This window comes from Schistocerca piceifrons, chromosome 6, assembly GCF_021461385.2.
Source record: "Schistocerca piceifrons isolate TAMUIC-IGC-003096 chromosome 6, iqSchPice1.1, whole genome shotgun sequence".
NCBI classification, from domain to species: Eukaryota; Metazoa; Arthropoda; class Insecta; order Orthoptera; family Acrididae; genus Schistocerca; species Schistocerca piceifrons.
Window position 1 is genome coordinate 339,005,234 of NC_060143.1, and position 17,598 is coordinate 339,022,831.

General features: G+C 40.6%; 1 protein-coding gene across 1 annotated transcript in view; it reads right to left on the bottom strand.

Moving 5' to 3' along the window:
- Positions 1-1,111: 1,111 nt before the first annotated feature.
- LOC124803310 overlaps positions 1,112-17,598 on the bottom strand; it is a 48,878-nt gene continuing 32,391 nt past the window's right edge. Inside the window, exons 5-6 of the mRNA XM_047264494.1 lie at positions 10,923-11,084; positions 1,112-1,168 (exon numbers count right to left, since the gene is read on the bottom strand). Of these exons, the coding sequence (XP_047120450.1) occupies positions 1,112-1,168; positions 10,923-11,084 (219 nt within the window). The remainder of the gene's footprint in view (positions 1,169-10,922; positions 11,085-17,598) is intronic.

Here is a 17,598-nt window from a genome sequence, read left to right on the forward strand (position 1 = left end):
CATTGAAAAAAAATGAACCACCTTCTCTCTCTGAGTCAGTTGCACGCAATAATCATTTGTTTGGTTTTATATTCACAGTACATTAAAAATTATTCATGGTTATTTTCCCCTGATAACCACTAGTGTCAATATGACCCCAAGCTAGATTTTTTCTCCTTTTTTGACCGTTTATATTTATGCAAATAGAATCATTACCGATACACTGACCAATGGTAATGTACGTTGTTCTGTTAGTTAACTGAAATAGTCCCAATATATCCGGTGTAAATTACTGGAGGTCTATATAACCTCAGTTGTATCCAGTCACACTAAAACCTCGTTGTAGGGAAAGGATTAAATTGAAACTAATGGTTCACATCACGAGTTCTTAGTAAAGTAACCTTCTTGTACAGGTTCTGCAATGAGAATATACTTCAGATCTGTAGAAGGGATTCAATAATAGGGTGAAAATGATGTTGGTAACAGACACTCTGCCATCAGCTAATCTTTATTTGTCATAGAGAGTTGAGTATATACACCTTATCAGTTGAAACATCACTATTGTTAACGCTGCAACGCAAAAATACTAGATTTAGGGTGAAAATTACAGAATTAAATATCGCTTAACTTACTTAATACTGCGTTACGTAGTTATTCTATTTTACCAATTTCTGAAAAAAAAATTGCAAATTTGTGACAATTTATATCAGTAGCCAATTAATAAAGTTATTGCTAATGCAATTTGTGTAGGGATATTGGCACCAGCACGTACTTTAGTTGCAGCGTGGTGCTAATAGCACTCCTAAATTGTTGCTTATAGGTAATGTGTTATCCTGTAATGTGGAGTTCAGTATAATTTAGTGAAGGTCTTCAAATAAATTATCATGGCCAAACACAGTCATAATGTATCAATCTATCTGAAAATTCTTGCATTAGGCCTAAAGTAGTATTTTTGGTAGATTATCTGACATGCTACACTAAAATTAAAATCTAAAACATTATGCAGTTGTAGTTATTTTCCCAGAGGAATAAAGTACCCCTGTTTCAAGCTATGCACAACTGTATTCTTTTAGACAGATATGTTAAATCACAATAAAACAGCAGCGAGTATAGCAGCGCAGTCGATCCTTCTTCATTCACCCTTGAAATTTCGAAGAATGGTGAAGAATGAGTAAGAGATATTTAAGATCTGAAAAAGAAAATGTAGCTTGTAATCAGCTTAATAAATAAATAAATACAACTAAATAAATCACATTTCATCGTATTACATTTTTTGTATTTTATTGCTTCATATAATACAAGCGCAAATAAACATTAAATTACTACCATGTATGCTTGTCTTTCGTCTGATGGCAGCGCTGATTCAGTGTGCCACAAATTTTAGAAACTATACAAATTTATAAATATTACGTGGCTCATAGCTTGTTGCTGGTCTGTAACTCTATACTACTTGTACAGCTGATATGTCAACATAATTGTTTAGCACCTCTAACAATAGTAGCCGACTGTAGCCCACATTGTTTACAGTATGCATTGTGGACCATTCTGTTTACATTAATGACGTCCGAATTCTCCCCCCTTTTCATCATCATGACAACACAAGCCACGCTATTTCTCTACTGGCGTTATGTTACCGGAAAATTGAAAACATAGAAGAAAGTAGATGTGGGAAAAATTTTTCAGGCAATCACAAATCTCCAATAGCAAAATGGCTGGGTTCGAAAATATGTCATTAAAATAAAACAGTCAATGACATTGCAGTATACATAGTTTTTATTTGTTGCCAAAGTACGACATATTCAAAATTTCCACTCTACTCCCTCAAGTTTCTTCAGTCACCACGTTCAAAAGTAATCGGTTACATATCAAAATTACATAATAAACATACACACACAAATATTTATATCAAATATTGTAGCTTCATCAACAAATTCTGTTGCATTTGTGCTTTGCCCAATGAAATTTTTAACTGTGTACTGTATCATTTTACACAGGTTGCTGCAACTGTTTCTGAATGATCAGTGTGTTAAGTTACGATTTATCCACGACTGCCTTTAGCATACGTTATAATTAAAGTTTCATTAGGTGACAGTAGTATGGACGTTGCTGTATGAAACAACTATGTTTGATATGTTGAAGAGAACATAAACTTGTTGGTGCAGTGATTTGTTTGGTATTTTCTTAACGTGCATATTATTCATAATTATATACTGATGAGAGTCTTTTACAATTTGATTATACTGATTTAAAACTAAAAGGCTATTACGATAATTCAGTGATACTCTGTGTTTATATTTGTTCACTAAATATTACTACTACTTGAATGTAACACTAAATTTTTCTGTGGTTCTGAAGGCATATCTGCAAAATGTATAGGAATTAACAGTTCCACAAGTGATCGTAGTGGACACGAACTTTAAAACATCACTTCACGGTATACTAAAATTAACTGTTTGGCTGGTTATAGCTCGTTGCCCTCTGCGACAACGCTGTAATAGATAGTGACTGCTCGACATGGTAACGCAATCAGTTGTTCCACTAATACACAACATTCCAGTTGGAAATTTTAATATCTGTTTTCGCAGAAAGGAAGGGACGTTGTTCCAGCAGTTTAACGGCGGAAAGGCGACAAAGATCGTGTGTCGAGACATTTAAAACCTTCAGTAGTTAATGAAGTGCGATCCTACGTGTGGTGGCATTATCTATAGTGAAACGATGATACGATGTCACGTCCGATGGCACATAGTCACCACGCTACTGTCTCACAGCAGAAGGGTCGTATCACTGCAACGTGGCTTCTAATGTGACAGAACGTCGCCACTACTGATACCTGAGACCGTTATCAGGAGGTCCATTGTCAGCTCCAATTATTAATTAATGAAAATCGTCTGAAAATGAAGAAACTGCAGGAAACAGAAGTGGGAAGGTATACCAGAAGAAAAAAGACGCAAGTAAGATGAAGAAGATCAGGTTCACTACGAAGACACAAGAAAACGAGGCCATTTGGGGTAAGGCGGGTTTCTTTATAGAGGTGGCGATACCAATAAGTCTGGGCGGGCTTCCTAGGTTTCCAGCGGCCACCAATTCGTCGAACCAGTGTGGTCGCAGTTCACGGTGCTGAACCAAACTACAGCCAGCACACCAAAACAAACGAGTTGTTTGCCGTCTTCTGCCTATCCTGTTACTATCAGCCACACTCGCAGTTGCTACTAAACCTCCAGTCTCTTGACTGAGAGGAGAACAACAGCAGCAGCTTATCTACTGTACATGGTTTGTATGTATCGTTAAGTTCAGTGTTATCCAAACTTCCTTCTGATTGTGAAGATAGCTGTTTCTTTAACATTTACTGCAGTTTTCTGCCGCTTAAGTCAATAGCGTCATGCTATTTACTTGTTTCCATGACCTTTACAACTAGTAAATATGCATTCAGCGCTATCTTATTTACACGAATCTAACGCGTCATCTAATGTAACTTTAAAATCAAATCATTAAAAAACAGTTTGTTGGCGCATCACTGGAAGGCCAAATTTGTTGCACTACAATGAATGTATACACGAACTATCAAAACAACAAACATTTTTAAGTCACGCATTGGTATGTGACACAGTCATTACTAAAAGTAGCATGTAATTTGACTAACACATGACGTGCAAACGAACATACCTTAAATTATGGGCGTTACTCATCATTATTCATATGCATTAGGCAAAATTGGTGGATTATTAATGAGGGATTTGCATGGGAGAGAACAAATTTAAGGCACTAATAGAGCTGTGCCTAATGTTGGATACAAGGAATAATGCTCGGTTTTGTCTGCGAAGAAGATTTGAAACATAAATCATGAATTTCAGCTGCTCATTCGAGAATCAGAACTATTCAGGAAGAAGAAGACAGATCAAGACAACATAGAGAAAGAATTTAATGTCAATGAAAACAATGTATTTATGAAAGCAGAAAGTTAAGAAACTGGAGGCTGACGAAGAAGAAGGTGATCATGATGAGGAAGCAGATGAGATTATGATGTAGAAGAAAAAGTTGATGATTAGAGTAAAGAAAATGAATGCATGATTGCAATATGCTGATCAAAAAACCACCAGCAGATATCAACTGTACTCACTGGTATGACCCAAATGAACCGCTAGAGCGATTATTTTTCTTGGTAACTTTAAGAATGATAGGCAACAATTCAAATGATTATGATATGCGATCTATTTTAAATTTTCTTCTAGAATCATTGCACGGGCCGCGTGCGAGTAGGGTACTCGCGTGTTGTCAGTCTTCGCTGCGTAAGGAAAGCTATTCACTCGCTGCAGTAACCGCCGGTGATATGAATATGGATTCAGTTGAGAAGAGACCAAGTTTTAGTGGAAACTGCGTACACTAAGAATCTCAATGGAAATTGCTGTGTCTTTTTGTGTTTACTGTAGAACGTGTTACATGTTTATTTTGTCGATATTCTGTTATGGGAAAAAAGTATGACGCTGAGCGATACTGCAATTCCAGGGATTTGCAATTAATTGCAAAGTTAAAAGAATCCTTCGGCAATGAGATAAGCCCGGTTATCTCAATTAATCCTACATCAAATATCATTCAAACTGTATTACAATTGGATCTGCCTGGCGCTTTTATTTCTAGGAATTTGAAGCTACAAATGAAGGTACAATGAGGGCAGGTTTTAGAAATACCCATTTAGTTGCTCTGACACTTCGACCATTCTCCACTGGGCCATTTGTGAAAGACTGCCTCGACATTGCTATTGAATCCATCCGTCCTCTAAGTTCAGTACAATTTTATGCACTTCGTCTGTCTAGAGACAGAATTGCACTCAGTATAGAAGACTGTACTGCAGACGTTGAACGACAGTTAACGGTGAGAGAGCACCAGTTCTTTACATATTCTCTGTGCCTTGATGTAAGTACCGACGTTACTGATACAGCACAATTGGCTATATTCATCCGAAGGAAGGATACAGATTTAAATATCACAGAAGAACTTTTGGATTTAGTCCCCACGAGAGACATACGTACCGGCGAAGATATATTTAGTGCTGTTCAATATGCTGCTACGAAATTGAGTCTTCCCTGGAACAAACTCGTTTCTGTCGCCACTGATGGCTGCCCAAATATTTCTGGCTGTAAAGTGGGATTTGTGGGACGTCTAAAAACTGATCGCAGAACAGCAGTTTCACCCAGTTCATTGTGTAATCCATCAAGAGGCATTTTGTGTGGAAGATTGCGTAATATGACACGGTTACGAATGTCGTTGTTAGGACCGTAAATTTCTGCAGCAAATGAATCACAGAGAGCTTCGAGAATTTATAGATTCATTGGACTCTGACATCAATGACACACATTACTTTTGTTAAGTAATATGGCTGAGCAGAGGTAAAATCCTTGAACGTTTCCTACTTTTCCTTCATCAGGTAGATCTGTTTATCGATTTGAAGGGAAGGTTGGATATTGAGCTTCCTGATCGTCAATGGGTTGTTAACGTAGACTTTGTAACCGATAGAACGAGTGTATTGAATAGTCTCAATGCTTCATTGTGGGGAAAATATCGGCTACTTGTATTACTAACATTCGCCCAATGCAAGTAAAATTGCAGATTTCGAGAGGCAGTTCTAGGATTGTAATTTTACGCATTTTCCGACTGTACCGCTAATGTTAATAATGACCTTATTGCATCATTTTTTGAGCCTCTCAGTAATTTTGGTGTAGCATTCGCAAAACGATTCGAGGATCTTAGGTCACTTGAGCCTGAATTTGATATCTTCACGTTACCATGCTCGGTGGAGGTCATAACTGTGTTGGCAGTGGTGTAATTAAATCTGATAGATTTGAAACGTGACCGCTTCATAAAGGGGAAGTTTAGGTGAATAGGTCCATTCTTGGCTTCCACAGGATGGACATAAGAAAGCGGGAGCTGCAATGTTCGTGTTTGGTCCTACTTCCTTAAGTGAAACCTTTCTCAACCTTAAAGCTTGGCAAATGGAAATATAGATCACAAATGACAGGCATCCGAGGGCCTTTCTTCGTTTGCACATCACAAGTGGTACTTGTCAGGACATTTTGTCGCTTGTTGCGAAACATGGGAATAATTTTTTTTGAGTCATCAGTCTTGTGGCTGGTTTGATTCCCCCCTCCCCCCCCCCCCCCACGACTTCTGTGCCAACCTCTTCATCTCGGCGTAGCATATGCGACCAGCTTCCTCTATTATTTGCTGGATGTATTCCAATCTCGGTCTCCCTCTACATTTTTTGCCCTCTAAAGCCCCCCTAGTACCACGGAAGTCATTCCCTGACATCTTCACAGATGTCCTATCAACCTACCCTTCTCCTTGTCACTGTTTCCCATATATTCCTTTCCTGTCTGATTCTACGCAGAATCTCCTCATTTCTTACCTGCCCTGTCCACCTAATTTTCAACTACATCTCAAATGCTTCAATTTTCTTCAGTTCCGTTTTTCCCACAGTCCATGATCACTACCATACAATTCTGTGCTCCAAACGTACATTCTCAGAAATTTCTTCCCCAAATTAAGGCCTCTGTTTGTTACTAATAGACTTCTGTTGGCCAGGAATACTCTTTTTATCAGCGCTATTCCGCTTTTGATGTCCTCTTTCCTCTGTCAATCATTAGTTATTTTGCTGCCTAAAATAGTAGAATTCCTTCACTTCATCTACTTCGTGATCATCAATACTGCTGTTAAGTTTCTCGCTCTTCTCAACTCTGCTGCTTCTGATTACTTTTGTCTTCCTTCGATTTACTCTCAATCCATGTTCTGTACTCATTAGAATGTTCATTCCATTCAGCAGATCATATAATTCTTCTTCACTTTCATTCAGGATAGCAAAGTCATCAGCGAATCGTATCATTGATAACGCGAATTTTAATCCCACTCCAAAATGTTTCTTTCATTTTCATCACTTTCTCTTCGGTGTACAGATTTAACATCAGGGGCGAAAGGGGTTCTTGGTCGTCCTCTCTTATTATTCCCTCTTGGCTCTTGTGCATATTGTATACTATCCGCCTCTCCCTATACCAAACCCCTATATTTTTCAGAATTTCGAACACCTTGCACCATTTTACACTCTCGAACGCTTTTTCCAACATGATAAATGTTACGATTGTGTCTTGATTTTTCTCTAATCTTGCTTACATTATCAACCTCGACGTCACAATTGCCCCTTGGCGCCTTTACCTATCCTAAAGCCAACCTGATCGTCATTTAACACTTTATCAATTTTAGATTTTCTGTATATTATAATAGTTAGCAACATGAGCTGATAGTGCAATAATTTTGGCACTTGTCAGCTCTTGTAGTCTTCGGAATTGTGTGTATGGTAATTTTCTGAAAGTCAGATGGTATGTCGCCAGACTCATGCATTCTACACACCAATGTGAACAGTCGTTTAGTTGCCACTTACCTCAATAATTTCAGAAATTCTCATGAAATGCCTTATTTGATCTCCAAAGCTCTGTTAAATTCTGATTCTGATACGGGATCTCTTATCTCTTCTAAATCGACTCCTGCTTTTTCTTCTATCAAATCAGACAAATCTTTCCCCTCATAGTCGCCTTTAGTGTACTCTTTCCATCTACCCGCTCTCTCCTCTGCATTTAACGGTGGAATTAGTGTTCTAGTATTAATTATACCACCCTCGCTTTTAATTTCACTCAAGGATATTTTATCTATCCTGTATGCTGAGTCAGTCATTCGGACAATCATATCTTTTTCCATTTTTTCACATTTTTCATGCATCCATTGAGTTTCATGCACTTATTATTTATTTCATTCATCAACGACATGTAGTCCTGTATTCCCTCTTTCTTTCACCAGCTGAAGTATTTCTTCTTTTATCCATTGTTTCTTCGCAGGTATCATCTTTGTACCTATGTTTCTCTTTCCAACTTCTGTGATTGCTATTATTAAGGATGTCCACTCCTCTTAAACTGTATTCTCTACTGAGCTATTCCTTATTGCTGTATCTATAGCCTTACAGAAATTCAACCGTATCTAGTTATTTCTTATTACTTCCGTATCCCACTGCTTTGCTTATTGATTCTTTCTGACTTATCTCTTAAACTTGGGATATATAGATCATAAGATACATAAATGTTTTTGTTTTTGTATGTAATGTGGTTATGCACTGAAGAGCTAAAGAAACTGGTACACCTCTCTAATATTGTGTAGACCCCGTGAGCACGCAGAAGTGCCGCACCAATACGTGACACACACTCTACTAATGTCTGAAGTTGTGCTGGATGGAACTGACACTACGAATCCTGCAGGGCTGTCCATAAATCAGTAAGAGTACGAGGGGGTGGAAATCCCATCTGAACAGCACATTGCATGGCATCCCATCTATGTTCTATAATGTTAACGTGTGAAGAGTTTGGTGGCCAGAGGAAGTGTTTAAGCACAGAAGAGTGTTCTGAAGCCACTCTCTACCTGTTTTGGACGTGTGGGGTGTCGCATTGTCCTGCTGCACTTACCGTCGGAATGCACAATGGACGTGAATGGATGCAGGTGATCAGACAGGTTGCTTACGTACGTGTCAACGCTCAGACTATTATCTCCACGTATCGGGGTCCCATATCACTCCAACTGCTCACGCCCCACACCATTACGTAGCCAGCCGGCCGGTGTGGCCGTGCGGTTCTGGGCGCTACAGTCTGGAACCGGCCGACCGCTACGGTCGCAGGTTCGAATCCTGCCTCGGGCATGGATGTGTGTGATGTCCTTAGGTTAGTTAGGTTTAATTAGTTCTAAGTTCTAGGCGACTGATAACCTCAGAAGTTAAGTCGCATAGTGCTCAGAGCCATTTGAGCCATTACGTAGCCTCCACCAGTTTGAACAGTCCGATGCTGACATGCAGGGTCCATGGTTTCATGAGGTTGTCTCATTACCCGCACACGTCCATCTGCTCGATACAATTTGAAACGGGACTTGTCCGACCAGGCAACATGTTTCCAGTCATCAACAGTACAATGTCGATGTTGACGGGCCCAGGGGAAGCGTAAAGCTTTGTGTCGTGCAGTCATCAAGAGCATACTAGTGGACCTTCGGCTCTGAAAGCCTATATTGATGATGTTTCGTTGAATGATACTTGTTGATGGCCCATTATTGAAATCTACTGCATTTGCGGAAGAGTTGCACTTCCGTCACGCTGAACGATTCTCTTCAGTTGTCGTTGGTCCCATTCTTTCAGGATCTTTTTCCGTCCGCAGCAAAGGAAATTTGATGTTTTACCGGATTCGTGATATTCAGAGTGCACTCGTGAAATGAACGTTCGGGAAAATCCCCACTTCACCGCTACCTCGGAGACGCTGTGTCCCATCGCTCGTGAATCGACTATAACGCGAAGTTTAAAATTACTTAAAGTTGATAACCTGTCGCTGTAGCAGCATCAGAACTGCGCCAGATACTTGTTGTCTTATGTAGGCGTTGCCGAACGCATCGCCGTATTTTTCCTATTTACATATCTCTGTATTTGAATACCAATGTCTATACCAGTTTGTTTGGCTCTTCGGTGTATAATGTAAGTAATAAAATAGTCTTACGGTACATTTAACCTGCCACCAATGAATCCTTATCACCGCAGGACTGTATTTTATGTAAAGAATGTATTTGACATAGTATAATCTAGAACGGCACACACACACACACACACACACACACACACACACACACACACACACACACACATGTAACTGCGGGCAGCTCCGTCACGTCTGCCCAGCTCGGGGCCAGCAAGATACACGGGTCCAGCAACGAGTTGAGACGTCACACAAGTCGGGCTGTCCACCATATTTCGCGAGCGCTCATCTCCGTGCAGAGCATACAGGAAATCAATATTTAAATGAAAAGATACCCACAAAACACTTAATTTTCTCGGGTGCTATCGAAAACTTGCATACATTTGCACAATCAAAGGTTATTAAATTCGTCTGAGACAGTTACTCGACCCCCGCCCTAGACGGCTGCTGGAACTCGTAAGGCCTGCAGTGTCACGTGCTGTGAAGTAAGTTACACGGCGTGTCTTTTTCGTGGGTCCCGTGCCCGGCTTCACAAGGCTATGTTAAACGGGCGCCCGGTTGATCACCTCTGCGCTAACGCATACAGTGGCATGTGAGAAGAATCATACGGGTGTGATCGTAGCTTCTTCGAAGTACTCTTTAATGAAGCCGATTTTCTTTAAGCTTGGTAGTTGAATGCTTTACAGCTCGCATCATGGTAAATGGCAGGATATGAAGTGGGCTCACACTCGTTCATCAATCAGAGTGAGTTCTTCATATAATCGTCATCTCTCTCCGAGGACAAGAATCATCTTTATTCATTAATTCTTCCACGCACGTACGACTCATTATTATAATTTTGGTTGGATAAATGGTAAAACGCTCACGCGGTGTCAATTTTATTCGCTCAGCAGTGACGTGTGACGTGAGGCACCTGTGGTTACTTTCAAGAATGGTTCAAGAAGTAAAGAAAAAAATAAGATAGACCGTAAACAGATATTTGCACTTAGCCTACTGTTAGACAATCTGAGAACCGAGGATAAGTTTCCGATTGCAGTATTCTAGCACAGGTATCCTATACGAAAATCGACATACACGAACACCCGCCTCAGTTGCACAAAAGGGATGTTTACTTTGAAAGATGGAGTCTAAAATGCCATATTAGATCACGATATCTTTACGTTGTTATTCAACTAGAAATGGTTCAACTTCCGTACTCTGTGAACAGATCTGCTTAACTGTGAGACTGTGCAAGAATCATAGTCACTGCACGGAATTTCTGTCTGTTGCCACACTACAACCACCCCAAGGCATTTCTGAGCGTATCATTTTATTTTCTCTCCTGTCTAACAAGCAACTCGTTTTATAACAATAAGAAGTGTAGAGGGATATTTGTGGTTGCACAGACAAGGGAAACTTACTCACCGACACGAAGGACTCCCTGGAGAGAGGGAAGAATCCGGCGGCAGTGATGCAAAGCGGCCGCTGAGACCTCAGCATGAGCAGCAGCAGCGATCGTTTGATGGACGTGGAGCATTCGTGTAGTGACGTCACCGCATCATATATCGCCAGTGTCAAATTCTCGCCCTGAAACACCACACGAGACACGACAATAAACCTCCTGCAGAGAAAGAAGGATCAGACACGACAGTAACTCCATATTACCAATTTAGAGAAATATTTTAAGTCTTCTAGTCTTCATATGTGATCCGAAAGGCGACATATGGTGTACAGTGAACAGTTGTTTGTGTACAATTGCCATGGCTTACTTTTGCGAATGGTCCGCGACAAGCACGATTGTTGGATAGCCTCCACGTGAGTTCCAATATCCCTACTTTGATATTCATGGTATACTCCCAAGCTAGGTAAGAACACTCTCGTAATTTTAACAGAAGATCACTTTGTGATGCAAAAAGTCTGTCTTGTTTCCCATCTCTTATGGAGTTACCTGAGTATCTCGAGGACTTTCGCGCCTACTAAGCGAACCAGAAATGCACTTCTCTTCTTTGATTTTTCTTATTTTCTCTACTGATCTTACCTGGTATGAATCCCCGACTAACTACGAATATTTAAGTACAGGCAGAATGACGGTACTGCAAGCTGTCTCCTTTGTGAGCGTGCTATTCCCTGATGGTTCTTTCATTTGTAACATCACGTGTGGTACTTCCGCTGGTTTGATTGGGAAACGTGTACCTCTCAAGTTTCCGTAAGTTGTCTGTCTCGGGTGGGTGAGCGAGCACTTGAAGGTGCACTGAGTCGCTGCTGTGAGTCACGAGAAGAGTGGGGTAACATTGTCCAGTCCGCCGCTGAAGCTTGGAATTGCCGTGTGGGTTGGATACAATCATAATGCTCCAAGCTTGCAGACGCCGAGCAATATGATCACAGTCTGACTATGCTAAAACTAAATGAACGGTTAAATCACAATAAAGAGAAGAATTCAGTAAATATATTACCACATTCAAATACCAAATTCCGATAGTTATTACCATTTGCGTGTAAAATTGTTGTACGACAAACCAGTGAATAGATGTTGAAATCAGATACAAAATCACATTACTTGTCTTAATATTGAACACGATCTGTTGTAAATGATATATTTAATATTTATTACTGTAGTGCCAAGACGAAGAGTTCTCCACAGATACACGATAGGTCAGTATCAGCATGAATTATTTATCCTATCATTCCAATTTTTTTTACCTTCGTTTAACAAGAATTCTAATAATTCTGGGTCTATAAAAAAGACTTTCCAGTGGCATAATATGGCAGTGGCAACCTGAATAAAGTCGTGAGACTAGCTCTTCTGTTTCGCGATAAGTAACATATAAATCACAGTTAATTTTTCCACAGTGTTTAAAGTTTAACAAAGCAATATCCACTTGAAAATTGTATAAACGAGAGCATTATATACACTTGAAATATAGAACCATTGGAAAGTACGGACACATTATAATGGTGTTCGAACGCCTAGTTGTTCACTTGACTGTATTACTTGGTCACGTGACAGGTGACTAAAGCATGGTTCGTTGTCCTTTGGCGTTCATGTCTGCTTTGTTAAGGTCATTGGTAAAGTGTGAGTGACCTGTGAGACGTACAGGTTAAAGTGATAGTTCACAGGTATTTGAAGAGAGAGCGCTATAATAGCTGTCAGATAACTGAAGTTTGCCTAGTTAAATTGTTTATTATACATATATAGTCCCGAATGCACTCATATAACCGTAATAATTTAATTCAGTTATACTAATCTGGGTACTGGGCACAATGCCATGACCTTACTTTCATTGGTGTCATTGCTTAATTTACTAGGTGACTTAACTGATGTCCTGTAGCTTTAGGTACTTAATTAATAGTCTACATAAGTGAAAAATTTGAAGGAATTTGTGTTTGATCTCAATAAATCGATATTCAGTCTTATCCCAGTTGTTAGATATACCATTATCCTGATGACTCATTCTTTTCTTACCTATTTTATTACTTTATTTAATAATACTTATGTGCTTTTGTAAAATAATCACTGGGCAGGCCATACGAATAATCGATGGTTCAACCAACAGTGCCCAACCGAACCTCAAGTCGTATACTAATTAAAGGTTGTGTAATTGCCCTCTGGTGCTCAGATAGCAACAAATTGATCTTAACTATCAATTTTGCACGATTTATCAGTTACCAATAGACCAGGGAAGTTGCAGTTGTTCGCTCTCGTTCAGGATTGAGAAAATGCAAATAGTCCTATTGCACAGTCTATCTCAGTCTGGCATCTGCCTAACCTGAGATTAATTTTACGTCTTTGTTCCACTTTAAATCGCTCTGTATATGGTTTATGGATGTGACAGTTTCTAGCGATTGTTCTACAACCTTGTGATCATATCAGAAGGAGTGAAAACTGTCTCTTAAAAAGGCATTAAGAGCAAGATGTACTTTGCGTTTCTTTTTGATGGTTGTAGGTGTTACGGTATTCAGCCTAGCAGCAACTGCCTTGTGGTCGCTAATTCCTGTATTCGTCACGATACTCACTAGTTGTCCAAGATTATTTGTTGGTAAGAGGTCAAGTATGCTTCCGTAACCATTATCGTTTCGAGTGGGCTCATGAACTAAATAATTTTCTAACAGAGCATTCAATACAATTTCGGATGACGTTTTATGGCTGCCGCTGGCCTTAAACGTATACTTTTTCCAGCATATCGAGGGTAGATTTAAATGACCACTGACTATAATTTTATGAGTGGGTTACCTATTGGAAATGAGCCTCAAGTTTTCTCTGAACTGTTCAGCAATTATATCTTCTGAGTCGGTTGGGGGGGGGGGGGGGAGGGGGCAGTCGGTAAAAAGATCTAATTAATAGTTTAGTCCGTTTGTCAGGTAACCTCTATCCATATCATTTCGCAGGAACTATCTACTTCAATTTCACTACAAGACAAACTACTTCTGATAGTAATAAATACTCCACCTCCAACTGTATTTAACCTATCCTTTCTAAACAGTGTTAGACCGTTTGAAAAAATTTCGGCCGAACTTATTGCCGGCTTTAGCCAGCTTTCTGTACCTACAACTATTTGAGCTTCAGTGCTTTCTATTAGGGTTTGGAGCTCTTGTTCTTTCCCAAAACAGCTATGGCAATTTCCAACTACAATACAGCTGGGTGTAGAGGTTAGGAAAATGACTAAACCAATGCTGATGGCGTTCTGTGAACTGACAGAAGAAATCCTGGTACAATGTCAGGAGGTAGCAGTCTGTGTTGAGAAATTAAATTACTAACGTCGATCGGCCACAAGCAAAAGTTGCAGTGGGTGACGGAACGTGCATACGTGATTTTTGTGTATGGGCAAGTAGATGGAGGCAGCAGAATAGCGGAAAGTTTGTACAGGACGAAAGTCCAGGCTCACACCATGATTTCAAGACTGTTCAACGATTAAGTGAAACAGGGCAATTGGTACCAACGAACTGTATGGGCTCGCGACAATGGAGATACAATACTTGGTCCATTGAATGAGGCACCTACAATCAGCACTCGATCAGTTGTGCGGGGAATGAACATTTTGCAGAATATTGGTTACTTTTCACGGATGAAGCCTGTCCCATCAAAGACAGGATGCTAAATAGTCACATCCGTCATGATTAGACCTATGAGAATCCCCACGTTACAGCTGTGAAGGGCCATCTACACAATCAGTCAACTGGCGGGCAGGCATGGTCAGTGATTCCATACTAGGCCCGGCTCTTTTTACTCCCCGCTTAAATACAGTGAGAGACATGCAGAGAGAGACATGCCCGGAGTTCTTTGTTACATTTACTGTGACTCACGAACTCATCTAATCTTAATAACCCTTCAGAGCTTTATTTATACATCAGCTACTGTGAGAGCCATGTCTTTGATTAAATACATTGCTGACTCAGTCGCAGGTACCATATTGTTCTCAGATTTATACCACTAGCACCAGCCTGAATTGTAACATAATCACAGGATTTCCATCTGCTAAGATGGCAGATCATGCCTACTATGTACACTCGACAGCAAAAAAAGTGGGTCACGCCTGAATTCCAACCTGCAGGCTGCACATGAATGTATGCAACCAACATAGCATATCTGTGTTGCACATAATCGCAACCCTCCACAGTACAGTCGTTGTACGATACGCAGTGTGTACTGCTAGAGACTACTAGAGAACACCGGTCTTTATGACAGTCCGTCCAGATGTAAAGTAACATCACGATAGTACAGAAGAGATCAGACAGTCCTTAACGTTTGTAAAATAAACTTAATTACAATAAGTGACATTTCAAACGTTATGGGACAACTAATTTTATCACATAAATCATTCAGTAATCCTTAGGTACAATTAAATATTTGAGACAGTATATGGATTTATAAAGTTGTATGGCAATTGGAAACAAGTTCTTTGCTCTCTAAAACGTTTACACAACACATGCTGAACGTCGTTCAACGTTCAACGGTGAGTGGTTTCGCATCAAGTTTATGTAATACTAAGTAGTTAAAAGAAAACGTGATAAATGGCGGCAAGCACTCTATGGAAATCCCAACATTAACATCGAATCACAAGTATTATCATTGTTCACATTACTCATCAACAGTTACTTGTACACAAAGTTGTACTTTAAATGCCATTATCAACGTCTTCGTTCTGGATCCGGATGCAAACCCAGAACCTAAAGCCATTGTTAACCAAGCAGAGCTTTGTGCCTTATCGAGACTCGATCACTAGGCAGAAAGAGACGTCAAATATTGACGTTTGCACCAGTATAAGTTATCAATTCTCAACTTGAACGTAAATGACGATAATGTTTGTAAGAAACCAGGAACCCTAAGATGACAATTACCTTCTTGGTAATTAACCTCGAAAGACGTTGTATATTGTTGCATTGTCAAGGAACAAAGGGTGCACATGTTTAAAATTGAAATGCCATCATGTAATGCTGGTGACAAGGATGTGAACCCAGCACCTAATCACGTAAAATCAGAATGTAGATATCACAGTTTGTCACCAGTAAATGACGTCTGAATCTGCATTGCCTGACAGGGATTCGAACCCGGAGCCTACCGCCGTCGTTGTCTAACCAGGAACAGACGAGAACTGTCCAACGTTAGTCCACCATTAGCGAGATGTGGGCACGTTTAACTAGAAATAAGGCGACAAAAACGTCTATGCTGACTGAGAGTCGAACGCCGCACACATGGTTATGAAGACACGTTAATAATCACATTCTTATTCAGTAGTAGCTAGGAGCAGTATGTTTAGTTGCATACCTTAAGGCCTTTCTCATCCCTAGTAACGTGTTGCCTAATATCTGCGATATCATGGTGTTAATTTACAAGTGGACTGACTGCCGTAAAAAGCAATGTTCTCTAGTAGTAGTGTACCATTGAGATGTAAATGAAGTGCCTCAGCACAAAGTAATTTCCGTCGTGCAGCACGTATTGTTTCAGTGACACTGAGTACATTTTATAAGTGCACAAAACGTGTATTATATACTACGTATATACTATTATTTGGAGAAGCTGCCGCCAAACCTGCTTACTTTTACATTCCGCTTAGTTGTCGTTATTGAATACACGTTTTGTTAAGGCTACATGTAACGCAAAGGGCTTACAAGAAAGAATAATTTCCCGCGTCATGCTATTGCTAGCTAGGTGAAATATTTTGTGGTAGCTATGTTTAAAATGAATGTATTTTTGAACGTATTGTTCGTCAAATATTTGAATGAATCGTCAACTGTAGGTGTGCCTGCACAATGTTATAATACCTGTAGCTGCGTTAGTTTAAACTACAGACGTGGGTAGGTTAGGTGTAACTTTTGATCCTTCAAGGGGTGACCGTGGCCTTGCGGCCCGGGTCTGTACTAGCCGCGGCTCGCGAGGTACGGGCCGGCGAGGCTGGTCGAGGCGAGACGGTAGTGAGCGAGCTGGCGGTGGCGTTGGTGGGCCAACAGACCGGGACGAGCCAGCACGGCTGCGCCACGTTCCTCTGCCTCTCCGTTTGACGTAAATATGTTCACCTCCTCTCCTGGTATCAGTATAAGAGCGGCAAGCAGAAATACACATCAGGCTGTCTTCCGTAATGGCTCACTGGGAGAGGTCTATTCGAGATAGAGTCGTCGCTCTCATTGAGGAAGGAGGATGTTCCATCAGAGAAGCTTGCAGATGGTATGGCGTACCACATACCACTGCAACGAGATGGTGGAGGATCTGCCTTGAAAGAGTCACCACCAACAGGGTTGCTGGCTCAGGCAGGAAGAGAGTGAGCTCACAGCAGGAAGACAGGGACCTAGTGTCTAGGAGCAGAGAAAATCCCGTTAAGAACGCGAAGCAGTTGCGGCGGGAGACCAACTTCCCCGGCTCCAGAGACCTGATTTGCCGAAGGCTGAGGGCCGCTGGACTGCATGCACGATGATCCGCCGTGGAACAAGAGCTCAGCGAAGACAACGTTTTATACCGGTTAGCATTTGCGGAGCTCCATCTGAGGGCGTCGTGGGACAACGTCATTTTCACTCTTGAGAAGGAGTTTTCCACCAGTAACGACGGTCCACGAATCGTTTACAGGCCGCTAGGGACTCGCCATCGACGCTAATATAAGGAAGCGAGATG